This window comes from Narcine bancroftii, chromosome 3 (assembly GCF_036971445.1).
Source record: "Narcine bancroftii isolate sNarBan1 chromosome 3, sNarBan1.hap1, whole genome shotgun sequence".
In the NCBI taxonomy this organism is placed as follows: Eukaryota; Metazoa; Chordata; class Chondrichthyes; order Torpediniformes; family Narcinidae; genus Narcine; species Narcine bancroftii.
In genome coordinates, this window is record NC_091471.1 from 273,664,029 (window position 1) to 273,678,019 (window position 13,991).

The window sequence follows — 13,991 nt, forward strand, 5'->3', positions numbered from 1 at the left end:
GCAAAGACATCATTACACAGAGAAAGAGGGTCTGAGATAAGATGCAATCATCTTAAATTTGGAGCTAAACTATTCAGTCAATGTTTTCTCATCCAAAAGGGTGGCAGTAGTGCACAACCTTCTACAACAAAACTGAAATGGAACCTACATGAGTGACTCCAACTTTCCTGATTTCTCAAGCAGCTTTATGGAAATTAGTTAGCACCATTTTGAATTTTCAACAATGATCTTAAAACTCAAATGTAAAAGAGGAAAAAGATTTCATGAAGCAATTATTCCCATGATAACTCTAAAACATGTTCAAAACTCTTTAAATTTCTGGACAAAGATATAATACAATATAATGCAATATGACCATATATCTCAATATATTAAGCACATTATTGCTGATTGCAACACTTAGACTGATGATATCACATGATACATATTATGGTTTGCTCTTAACCAGTTATTTTGTAAATAATTTATTCTTAGATAAGAAAGCAAAACAATTCGCATCTGAATCATTGAATATACTGGATATGAATATATCTAATTATATATTCAATGAAGCAAAACTTAAAAGTGCAACTTTATTTTGTTTTACAAAGAACAATGCTAATAATTTATCTTAACTTCATTTTTTTTGTGGTCCTTTATAACATCACACACAGTTCTTTGAAATTACAAGATCAGGTGCCTTTGGGAGAACATGTACCTAGGTAATAACTGTTAATTTTAAAGTCAAAGGAAGACTTTAGGAGCTCGTACTACAGTATATTAAAATGGAATCTTGATTGCAGCACTTACAGGTGCAGAAAGATCAGCAGAGCCGTCTACTGGATAACCCAGGGACTTAGTAACATAATCAATGTTTATCTCCTGCTATATTCTAATAACGGTAGGTTTATTGACTTGATTTGGGCACCCTTATTACAAAGTAAAATAATTAGACTATTTCTATTTGGAATATTTCTTACAAATCAAATTGTCAAAGTTGATGAGTGAAAAACAAAAATTTGCAAATGCTCTAATTGTAGTTTGCACAAAAATGCTGAGTTGATGAACATCCTGACCACCTGAAAATTATTTCCATGACTGTTAATCATTTTCTTTTCTTCTTAAAATGACACAAACTAAAGGAAGATTTGAAAATTTGTCACATTCATGAATCTCTGTATATGTAGTTACAACATATTAAATTTGCCAACAGTAGCCCTCTCATCTCAGAAGCAGTTGGATACTCAGGCCAAAACTATGGATGTCAGGCCACAGATCAGCCATGATGCTGTTGAATGATAGAAAAACCCTGAGCCAAATGGCCTCCTCTTAATCCTTTTCCTGTGAACACACTGGCAAAATAAAAAAATCAAAATCTTAATTAAATTGTGTATTTGAAAGCATTGATGATTTTCTTGCATAAGCCATGATTTTTGTTTAAAAATAAGGAAATACAATTAAAAATGTCAAAAAATGTTTGAATGAACAAAAAAGAATGATTTTCTTTTACAATCTTAAATTTCACTTCTCTACTTCTCAATGTCAATTGGGAAATTTCAGAAAAGAGTAGCTTATATATTGTTGCAGAATGCAAGGATTCAGAATGGAGTGCCATCAACTCTTCATATTTCACTCCAGCTGAATTTTTCAGGACACAATGTTCTTCACAAAATTAACACTGGAGCAAAATTTTCTAGATTCTACTTGTAAACAAATACTCATGTAATTTTACTTTCAACAGTTCAAAAGTATAAAAGATGAACAAAGACCAAAGGAAGCCATTCTTATTTATCACAAAACCTCAATAAAACATTTTCCCTGCCAGTTGAGGTGCATGGTTGCAGTCAGTTCTATTTGAACCAGTTTATTGCTGTGATCTACTTTCTTAGCTTATTGGAAGCATACAAGAGCTAAAACAATTCATTGCATTCACATAGCATTTCTGTCATCTTGCCCACGTTCAGTGATCACTGCTTACCTTTTAATGACATGGACTGTGCAATTTTCCATGCGTCCCATACACTCCAGTGCTGCCATATAACAGTCCAAGTTAGGCTTCAATCCTGCTTCCTCCACAAGCTTGAAAAGTTTCCCAATCTGATCTAATGAACCCTACAAAGATAACATTTGAGGTTATTTCCCAACATTAAGCTTTCCTAATTATCATAGACAAGGACATAGCTGTGAGAAGTAAAAGAAGAGATAGCTGTGGCAGTAGCTATGATCTTTGAATCTTCTTTGGCCACAGGGGAGATGCCAGAGGATTGGAGAATGGCAAATGTAATCCCCTTGTTTAAAAAAAGATAGTAGGAAGAATCCTGGGAATTATAGACCGGTGAGTCTTATGTCAGTGGAGTGAAAACTAATGGAAAGGATTCTTAAAGATAGGATCTATGACCATTTGGAAAAATATAGTCTATTCAAGGATAGTCAGCATGGCTTTGTGAAAGGAAGGTTGTGCTTCTTAAGTCTAATTCAGTTTTTTGAGGAGTTAACAAAAGAAATTGATGAGGGTAGGGAGGTAGATGTGGTCTACATGGATTTTAGCAAGGCATTTGACAAGGTCTCCCATGAAAGACTCATCCAGATCCAGAAAGTCATGAGTCATGGGATCAGTAGAACCTTGGCTGAGTGGATAAAAAAAATGGGCTTGTAGGAAGAAAACAGAGAGTAGTAGTGGAAGGAAATTGGTGACTAGTGGAGTGCCGCAAGGATCTGTTCTGGGACCGCTGCTTTGTGATTTTTATAAATGACTTGGATGAAGAGGCAGAAGGATGGGTCGGTAAGTTTGTGGATGACACGTAAGTTGGAGGAGTTGTGAATGGAGCCGAAGGTTGTCGAAGGTTACAAGAAGATATGGACAGGATGCAGATTTTGGCAAAAAAGTGGCAGATGGATTTCAATCCAGATAAGTGTGAGGTGATGCATTTTGGAAGGACAAACCAGAAGGCTGAGTACTTGGTTAACAGTCAGTTACTTAAGAGTGTGAATGAACAGAGGGACATTGGGATTCAAATTCATACATCCCTCAAGGTCACCACACAGGTTGATACGATAGTTAAAAAGACCTATGGGGTGCTGAGATTCATTAATGGGGGATTGAATTCAGGAGTAGAGAGGTCATGTTGCAACTCTACAAAAATGCACACTTAAGAGTATTGTTTTCAGTTCTGGTCACCTCATTACAGGAAGGATGTGGAAGCTATGGAGAAGGTACAGATGAAATTTACCATAATCTTGCATGGATTGGGAAACAAGTCTTATGAGGCAAGGTTAGCAGAGCTGGGACTTTTCTCTTTGGAGACAAGATTTGATCGATGTCCATAAGATTATGAGAGGCATAGATAGGGTGGAACAGTCAGCACCAGTTTCCCAGGGCAGGATCAGCAAACACCAGAGGACATATGTACAAAGTTATGGGAGGGCAGTTTAGAGGAGACATCAGGGTTTTTTTTTTATATACACAGAGAGTTTTGGGTACCTGGAATGCCTTGCCAGGGATGCTGTAATAATGGGAGCATTTAAGACACTCTTAGACATGGATGAAAAAAAAAGAGGGTTATGGGGAAGAGAGGGCTTAGCACTTTTATATGGGTCGGCACAACATCAAGGGCCGAAGGGCCTGTACTATGCTACATTGTTCTATGAAAGGAACATTAGGTAAATAAAAGTATGATTAGTACAACAAAAATAACCAAAGATCAAAAGCAAAATGTCAAATACATAACAGTGGAAATAGGATTTTTTGTTAAAAAGTGAATGCATAACATTTAAGAACATTACTGGCAAAAATCTACCAAACGCTAAAGGACATTTTTGTGAAGTGGGTTGCTGAACAATCAGATCACTTCTGGACCAGAGACAAACAACATCTCTGAAGTTCCAAACTATTTTTGCCAAATGTGAAAAACAATGTTAATTTTACCAATTTGATTTTAAAAATTTGGTTATAACACCCTTCATATTTTCTGAAATTTTATGCTCAAGTCAAGGGAAGTTAATATTGAAAAGGCAGTATTTCCTCTTCTACTTGAGTGATTTGATGTGTTTTCAAGATACTGTGGAGGTGATAGGTTAGACACTGATAAATTATTTCAACCGGCTGCACAATCACTGTAAAATTATATTGACCAGTAAAGTGAAGAATGGGAAAGATGGGTAAGTAATGGATAGGACTTAAATAAATAATGCATATGAATCACAGGAAAAGTGATGGAATTGTTAATGAAGGATCTAAACCGTGGCAAGTTTTAAAATTGTGGATTACAAAAGAAAAGAAAAATAATTCACTATTCTCTAAAGCAGCCAACCTCCACAGAGCACACAAACCTCACCCCCGCCCCCCCGCCAGCATATTTAAGTAAAAGCCTTTCTTTTCCTCTCACATAGCATTTTTTTTTTTAAATGGTTTATATAGTTGTTGGTAGAGAAGTATAGAAGAAACCAAAACTTGACTGCTTCACAGGGAAGGGAGCCTATAAAATTTGAGCAATGCCAGAAAATGGTTGGGAATAGCTAGTGTAGAGGTTAGAAGGATGAGATGTACAGGATTCTTGCAGGGCTCAACAAACTGAATGATGTCTCTCCCTTGGTCAAGAAGTCCAGAGCCAGGGATCACCCTTTCAGAATAATGGAGTAGCCACTTTGAACTCAGATGAGGATATTTAAAAAAAATACATATATAGAGGATAGTGCATTTTTGAAATTCTCTACCTGAGGGCTGTGGAGGTTCAGTTTGGGGTTAGTTCAAGATTAAAATGGATAGATTTCTAGATAATAATGAAATCTGTGGATGGTACAGGAAACTTTTGTTGAGGTAGATCAACCAGGATCTTGTTCAAAGGTGCAGTAGGCTCCAGGGACCAAATTACCCATTTCTGCTAATTTTTATTATCTTACAATGCAGGGGAATGGGAAGTTATTTAATATGGCAGGAATAATTGAAAAGCAGCAGATTTCTTAAATGGTAAGAATCTTCAAATACTGCTGTGCTGAGGAATCCTGTCCAAAGTTAGCATGCAGGTATATCAATAACCAGAAAGGCAAATGCCACATTACCTTCATTCCAAAGGGGTTATAGCAATTAAACAAGGTTAGGGCATAATCTCTCATTGAAAGAACAGGTTTTAAATTTAGTAACACAGCATGGTAACAGGCCTTTTCGACCCTCGAGTCTATGCCACCCAATTACCCCCAAATGACTTACAACCCTGGTACGTTTTGAAGGGTGGGAGGAAACCCATACAGGCACAGGAAAAACATACAAACGCCTTAAAAGAAAGCGCCAGATTCAAACCCAAGTTGTTGGTGCTACAACAGTGTTGCACCAACCGCTTTTAACCACAGAAAAGTCAACTTCCTAGGGGTTTCAGTAAAAAAAAACCTCTTCCTTCCCATCAAATTATTCCTTAACTGTTTTTGTTGAAGAATTATGTGTTTCAATAATGTGAAAATGGAAAATGCTACATCAGCCATTGTGTGGCCTCTGTTTGAAAAAATCATTTGGCATTGTGAGTAAATCCTTTACTTTGTTCACCAAACCTGGACTGTACTTAAAATTCATAATGCCTCAGTACTTAGTTAAAGTATTCTGGCTTTACAGGTAACAAATTTACACTGCAATGTTGTCAATAATTTGAAGTGAATAAATGAAAAGGTACCACAAAATTTTGCTGTAGCAAGCACACGATAATTATAAATCCACAAACCTTTTTAGCCCACAGGTGCATCAAGGTACTGTAAATCTTAATATTTAACTGCTTCCGGCGATTAAGAATCCGGTGATTGAACATGACACACTGATGAGCTCTGTCCACGTCATCATTAAAACCGCAGGCCTCAATGTAAGACAATATATTCCGTTGTGTGTCACCATATTTATTTCCCTCATCTTTGAGCAGTTTAGCTGAAGGATCCTGGCTGTTCAGATGTTTTTCGAGCTCTTCCACTTCCGCAAGAATAGCTTCCACAGAAAAAGCAGAGCCTTTGTCTGCGTTGGCTGCTTGTGGAGAACCAAATGCAGAAGAATTAGCTCTCCTTGCCGCCGAAGTCTTTGCAGAATTGTTCTTTGAACTACTTTTTCTGCCAGGTTCCATAGACTTGGCTTTGTGTGCGTCTTTGTTCTTGGAAAATAGAGAAGATTCTTTCACTTTTTTCACAATGCTGAGCTGTCTCTTGGTTTTGTTATATTTTTCTTTATTTAATTTTTCTAACCATTTTGTTGGACCAAGCATAGATTTTGGATGTATTGTTTCAGTATAACTTTTTCTGCCCAGCTGTCTTTCAGCTGTTCTTTCCCTTCGGAGGGGTTCTGTATCTGGGTTTAGGGATTTCTTAAATTCACTGGCTGGCAGAAAAGCGAGATCCTTTGACCCGGTGTGTCTTTCAAGACTATTTATATTTATTCTGCTCACCAATTGAACCTCGGTACATTTCATTTCAGTCACGTTATCTGCCTGCAGTTGCTGCATTCTAGCTTCAAGTACTAGCGTTTGGAGTAGAAATTAAGAAAGGAGATTAGAAACTTTCATCCAATAATGCATAAATGTACATAAGAAAAAAAAGAAGACATTTACTAAGGTTGAAAGAAGCAAAACACAAAAGTCTGCAGACTCTGGTTGAAGTAAAAACACAAAGCTGGAGAAATTCTGCTACATAACACTGCTTGACCAGCTAAGTAAGATAAAGACACATAACCAACATTTTGGGCTTGAGCCCTTCAAGGTATGAGCAAAATACCCTAAGTTCACGCACCTGCCTACATCTTGGTCATACCTTGAGAAGGCCTCAAGCCCAAAATGTTGCTCATCTTTCTTTATCTTTGCTACATAAAGTAGACTCTTTTACCAGTTGAGTTTCTCCAGCATTGTTTCTACTACTTTGGTTGATATATTTGGAAAATGTTTTCTCAGATACGAGCTTGTCTGATGTGAAGATTATATTGACAATGGTACAAAATGTCATATCACAACTCGTGTGAATAATAATTCAAAATTACCATGAACTGCACATTTGATACCACTGCTCTACAGAGCAAGAAATGAAATTTAACACAATACCGTAGTTATGGGAAAACATATTGCAAATTGAATGACTAGAATATATGGGATTGAGGTAACCAGCAGCATACACAACCTTATATTAAAATAATTAACTTGCAAAACATAAGACACAAAACTTAATACTTTGACATGGACACAGAAAAATGCCAGAAAATGCAATCCACCAACTAAAAAATGTAAACCTTATTAAATCATGCTTAATTTCCCCACACTGCTTCTATTTTCTCCCATCATCTTACCTTCTAACAGACGAGCTCTCTCACACATTTGATTCTTTCTATCATCCTTCTTCAGTATAACAGAGGAGTAATATCTTCTGAAGAAATCCCAAGGATGCTCTGAAAAAATAAGTGCAAATATCCAGTGACATATTCATCCAGTTTATTCTTCACTTCAGAACGTTGCAGAATATAAAATAACAATGAAGATTTTAATTGTGACTGTGATTCAGTTTTCATCCATTAAATTACTTGTATTACCAATGTTCATGAAGCAAGTGTTTTCCTATTTATCAGGAAGGTAAATGTTTATCTAAACGTCATTTTCACTTTTAATAGTAACATTTGACTTAATGGCCTACTTGGTCATTTACAATTGCCTGAACTCTCTCAAGAATACAAAGATTATAAAACTAAAAATTATGCAACTACAAGAAATCCAGAATCCTCTACCACCGGAGACATCTCATTATCCACACTTTGTCATCTATTGCTTCACATCAACTTGAGTAAACAAGAACATGAGTGACAATTTCAAGAAAATTAATTATTGCATAATATTCTGCGGTAGGCACTAGATAAGACAAATTTAAAAGTTAATTTCAGGAAATTGTCACAAAACATGCTTTTGAAATATGGGCATAGGGAATTATTTTTAAAGGACAAGGCAAACGTAATGATCAATTTGGCAAATAATTTTTGCCCAAATAAATCAACTTCAAAGTCGATGGCTCAAAAACATTTTACAATGATGTGAAAATCACTGCATAAATTCAACCAAGTACATTCCTTTGATAACTCTGTGCAAGTAGTGTGATGGAAATATTCACTGGCAGGAAATAAAGACTTTAAACACTGAGTCTCCTCTCCCCTCTCCCACCCCATCCACTAGAGGGTTTAAGGTCGTGCAAGAGGAATCTTGATGTACGCTAAATTATCTCACCAATTGATAAATCAGATGAATGACTTTATCAATTGACCTGAGTCCCAAACCCACAATGGTAGATTGGAAATAAATCTGGAATAAAAGGCCAGTATCAGTAATCCATTAAATAAATATAAAAACACTGGGTTTATGATACATTTTTTACTTGATCTAGCTCAGTATGGTCGACTCTCAAGTGCTTCCCTGGATCAGGGGCAGTTAGGAAAAGGCAGTAAAATGTCAGCATTGCAAGCAATATCTACATTCAATTAACTAATAAAATAAATTATATAACTGGGAAGATTGATGGCAAAATTCTGGTCATCTTCTGAAGTTCAATTTCCTCAATGTGGTAAGGATAACAAGACAGTTATGCTTTTTATTAGTCACTGAGTGAAAACAGAAGCCACAAGTATTTTAAAGAAAGAGCATGTAAATACAAAACTCTATTTCAATCGAGTGGAGATCATGTCATCATCATGTTTTTGAGTCAAAAAGTATTCAGGATTGATCAGGAGAAAAACTATGGCAAGTTGCTCAAAGTGATTACATACTCTTACCACTAAAACATTGAGAAAATTAAACATTTTTGTCAATTCTATACAGATGATCATATCAATAAGCAGATTTTATTGTCATGGCCATGCCTCAAAATTCATTGCTTTGTGGCAGCATTAAAGAGCAATTATTGGTTTAAAATAAATTAGTCCAAAAATAAGATAAAAGTGAGGTAGTGTCTGTGGTTCATGTCCATTCAAAAATCTGATGGTGGAGGGAAAGAAGCTGTCCTTGTGCCACTGGGGTGTTCGTCTTCAGGCTCCCTGTACCTCCTTCCTGATGGTAGCAGAGTGAAGAGGACCTGGTCTGGGTGGTGTGGGTCCTTGAGGATAGAGGCTACTTTTTTAAGACACCACCTCTTGTAGATGTCCTTGATGGAGTGAAGACCGATGGCACAGGTCAAGTTCACAACTCTTTAGTTTTTTCTGTGCATTGGCACCTACATACTAGACAGCGATGCACCCAGTCAGAATGTTCTCCAAAGGTACACCTGTAGACATTTGCAAGAATCTTTGGTGATATACCAAATCACCTCAAACTCTTCACTAAGCACAGCTGCTGGTGATCGCATCAACATGGAGACCCCCAATTTAAATAAAGTCTTCAAAAAAAAAAAAAACGGAGACCCCAGGACAGATCCTCAGAGATGTTGACACCCAGGAACTTCAAGTGCCTAAATGTTTTAACTACTGGCCCCTCGATGATAGTTCGTGTTCTCCTAACTCTCCTGGAGTCCACAATCAGCTTCGAGGTTTTATCAATATTAAGTGAAAGGTTGTTGTTGTGACATCAGCCAACTGGTTGATTTATCTCCCTCCTGTACGTTACCTCATTGCCGTCTGTGGTTAATAAAAGGTATTTTAATTATTATTTGAGAAAGAAACCACCAACTCAAAGATGCAGATTGACAGGATGACTGGATTTTGTACAGGTAAATTTTAATAGCTGAGTTACACTTAATAAAAGAGTTACAGAATGCATTAAAATATGTAGAATTAACCCATATAAAAGATTTAAAACAAATTGTTGTAAATATTTAAAACTTCATTTTAATTAAAAAGCTCTTAATGATAACGCTAAAAAGAAAAACCTTCCCTCATTGAATTAAAATTTGCTTTCCCAAGAAGAATCAACTTGCAATTAATAGAAAAACATCCCAAGATAATTTACTTTAGCATTCTAAAATAATTGTGACAGTTGTACATACAAGGCTTATGTTCTCAGAAAATTTCAGAGCTTAAAGCCTTGGCAGCAAAAGGCACATTGTCAGCAGTGAAATGATTAAATGAAGTGACAAGCAAGAGGGGAGAATATTTGAATATCAAAAGTAAAGCTGAGCTTTTAAAAAAAAAAATTAAGGTATTGCTAGATGGAACTTCTTGTAGAAAAGAGAGGTTATGAAAGATGCACACAACTCAATATGGGATTGGAGACAAGTAAAGTTGTTTTAGTCGCGCTTGTTTATGAAACTGAAAGGTTGGAATGCAAATAGCTCGAGAGTTTCAAACACCAGATGAACCAAGGCATTGGGACTGAGGTAAGCGATTATCGATAATCTTACTGAAGGTGTGATTAAGTGGCTGGAATGCCAAGAAGTTGAGAAAAGATTAATACAGCTAAACAAACAGGTGTAAGGGCTGAAAATTCAAAGTAGAACTAAAATAAAAAGGCTGAGCCCAACAGATCAGGAAACATCAGTGGGACGAGAAAAAATTGAGTTGCCAGGTTAATGTCTTCCCACCAGAAAAGGAAAAAAAAACAAGACAAGTGTGCTATGTTGCAGGGAGAGGTAGAGGGAACTGAAGATGCAGACCAAAGTTGCCAAGTTAATAATTACAGATGGCCCCCCACATTTTTTGAAGGGCAGGGAAATAAATAGGATTGGATTCCTAGAAATCAATCCAGATTGTGATATTCTGTCATCTGAAGCCATGCCATCTGTCAATAAACCCAGTTGAAAGAAAATGTTTTATTTACTTTTTTAACGCAAATTCCACAAGAGTAAATTTCTCATCAAGAGTAAAGCACATCTCAAAATTCTGAGTTGAAATTTGTGAATTCTGCACAGGTTAATTTCCATTACCTGACTGACTAATGTGAGATTGGTCTGCAATTTAAAAGTGAGGAGTGAAAACAGAGGATAGAGACAAATTGAAACAATTTGAACTAAAACAGCCAGATCTGTGATAAACATGAGAAGTTTCTGTTAAGTATTAAAGTCTGCATTAACGCCCAATGACTCTAAGTATGCTTAGACCAAAAAAAAGGTGCACTTCCTCAGGCTATGACCGAACATCCTTGAAACTATGCAGAAGAAAGAAGAGAGGTCACAATGTGTGGGATAAAGAATTAAAATGACCAATCACTGGAAGCTAAGGTCATAATTGCAGACTGATCAGACATATTCTGTAAAGTGATGACCCGATCTGTTTTTATTTCTTCAGTGATGGTGATCTTTGTTTCAATTTGTTTCTGCATCAGTCTTGTCCACCTACTAATTATCAAATTTCCTTGAAAACTTTAATCTGCACCTCTGCAGACTTATCCTTGGTTCTCTACACTTCTCCCTCTCTGAAACAGTAAACACACAAATCTTCAAGATTTTGTGGTCATGTAATAAAACAGAAATGTGATATTACATGACTTTTCTTTGGTCTACTGTAAGGCAGTCAGAGATTCACTATCAATTCCTGAGCACCCCTTACAGCCAAAGAAAGAAGCAAAAAAAAGAGTACCCCCTAGGGTCACTAAACAATCATAGCTTCGCCTTCAATGCTCCCACAGTCTCTGCAACCACACAGCCTTCAGTCCGAACCATCAGCAATCCGAGCTCCAGAAGCCCACGTCAGTCATGAGGAGGAAGCCTCCAGCACCCTCTCCCGTCCTGGTTCTGATACCTGGCAGCCCTTCAGCCAGTTTCGAGCTGGTCTCCAGAAGCCCGCAGCCTGGTCCTTGACCCCAGTCGGCAGCAGCTCACATCCTAAGCCTCGGGACTTGAACAGCCCGCCTCCTGTGCGCTCTTCAGCCTCAGAGACCCTCACGGGTCTGCCGCCAAAGCCACCGCCCCCGGGTCGCCTCCTTCGCAAGCGTGGAGCGGTCCCCCCCCACACCACCCCCGTGGTGCCTCGCGCCAGTCCTCTTGCTGCCCAGCGACTTGTCGTGGGCACTCAAAGCTTCTCGCTCTGCCAGTTCTCATAGTGGGGATCCTTGTCCCAAAAATGTCACTGAAGCTGGTGGACCAACACAGAAACAAAATTCTCTCAGCAGAAAACAGGGCAGCATCACCTTGCATGGGGTTCCAGACCCAGCTGGTACTTTGATGTGGGACAGTGGCTTCGATCTTCCTGGCCAGGTTTCGGACAAGCAGGATACAGGAAGGAGCAGTGATGTTAGAGCAAGGGTTTGGCAGCCCGTCAGGCCGCAGGGAGATGGGGGCCCGGCTTCCGGGACAGGCTGCCCACTCGAACCCCCGCCCAGGGACCGCGGCTTTACCTGAGCTGCTCACGAGTCGCTTCCTGAGCTGCAGACACCGGCGGCAGGCCGGGAGGACGAGGAGAGGAACCCGCAGCGGGAGGGCACCAGTGCGGCGGGCCACGCAGAGCTTCAGCCCCAGCATCTCGCCGCTCCGCGGGTTGCCAGGGGTGCAGCTTCCGGCGCAGCCACCCACCGCGCACGCGCGAAGCCGGCGCGGCGCCTGGGGGAGAACGAGAACTACATGTCCCAGAAGGCACAGCGCAGAAGGTACCACATGGCATCCAAACGCAGGCCTGGTTGTTATGAATATTTTAGTCTTTGGACATGATGCATATGGATACACGAATATCAAGCACAAACTGGATATGCTTTTAATCAGCAATTCAGCCTATTGAGGCAGCATCTGTGCACAGGGTTCCAGGTCCAAGCTTGGGAAAGAGGGATAAGAAAGGTCCTTTCAAATGGCAGGGAAGGTGGTGAAAAGCGCGGGGAGTATCAGTGACACGGAGAGAACTGGGCAAATACATTCATGGGGCAACTGGAGGCTGATTATACTTCTTTGTCTTTATTACCTGTGGCTCGTTGCAGTTGGATGTACAAAGTGAGAGAAAATCTAAGCCAAAAATATTCCAGCCCAGGTCGAGTCCAAAAAAAAAGAGCAAATTGGAAGATTTCACATTGAGCCTGGAAGGTTACAGTCTGCCCAAACAGGAGATGAGGTCCTACTTCTCACACTTGCGTTGAGTCTCATGGTAATTCAGGCTGATCAGTCAGAGTAGAACAAAGAATAAAGTGGGAAGCACCTGCTGACTGTTCTATAAAAGAGATCACAGTCTTTCATTTTTCCAATGCAGAGGATATCAAATTGTATACATCAAATGGTTTGGAAGAAATGTAAAAACACAAGCACTGGAGAAACTCAACAGGTCAAACCGTGTCCTTTATGTAGCAAAGATAAAGATGCAGAACCAACGTTTTGGGCTTGAGCCCTTCATCAAGGTGTGAGAAAAATGTAGGCAGGTGCCTGAATAAAATGATCAGAATTAAAATTTGCGGCAGCGTCACGGGTGCAAATATCACAATAAATAACATTTTTAAAAATAACAGTGCCAAAAGAAGAGAAAGTGAGGGAGTGTCTGTGGATTGTTGTCCATTCAGAAATTCCCCCCCCCCCACCATGTTGTTCGGGTGCCTGCCCACATTTTTCTCATACTTTGATGAAGGGCTCAAGCCCTAAACGATGGTTATATAATCTTTAACTTTACTATATTAAGTACACTGTTTGACCTGCTGAGTTACTCCAGCGATGGTTTTAATTCAGTCACGGTGTCCACAGATAGATTTTCGTGTTTTACTCCTATTGGAAGAAATGTACCTGGACTGTCTGGATGGAGGGAAAGGACAGGTGTTCTCTCTGCATGACTGTCAGAATTTCCAAAAAGTTCTGCCTTTACCCCTTAAGAGTGGATTTTGACGTTTTCCTGTTGATCTCTGAATGGGCAGTGATCTATGGATACTGCCTCTCTTTCTATTCTTTTTTAATTTATTTTTTTTAATGTGGTTCATAGCAATATTTGCACTCTAATGCTGTCACAAAAGTACAAATTTCGTAACATGTTCATGACAATAAATTCTGATTCTGACAGATGTTGGCCTAATTGGTCCCCAGTTAACCTTCTCTCTGTCCCCATTCCTTCTTGGGTAGAGCCATTGTACTTGCTGTTTTTTTTTCAATCCCCTGAGACCTCTCCAGAATCCAGGGGTTGATTACAACTA

The 13,991-nt window shown here is 38.8% G+C and overlaps 1 protein-coding gene across 3 annotated transcripts in view; it reads right to left on the reverse strand.

Moving 5' to 3' along the window:
• polrmt (polymerase (RNA) mitochondrial (DNA directed)) overlaps positions 1-12,394 on the reverse strand; it is a 70,135-nt gene extending 57,741 nt beyond the window's left edge. For all 3 annotated transcript variants that reach the window (XR_011354437.1, XM_069928168.1, XM_069928167.1), the window contains exons 1-4: positions 12,234-12,394; positions 7,280-7,378; positions 5,688-6,463; positions 1,958-2,091 (exon numbers count right to left, since the gene is read on the reverse strand). Coding sequence is in view for 2 of the 3 variants with exons in the window: in XM_069928168.1 (XP_069784269.1) it covers positions 1,958-2,091; positions 5,688-6,463; positions 7,280-7,378; positions 12,234-12,357 (1,133 nt within the window). In the remaining variant the exon portion in view is untranslated. The remainder of the gene's footprint in view (positions 1-1,957; positions 2,092-5,687; positions 6,464-7,279; positions 7,379-12,233) is intronic.
• Positions 12,395-13,991: the final 1,597 nt, after the last annotated feature.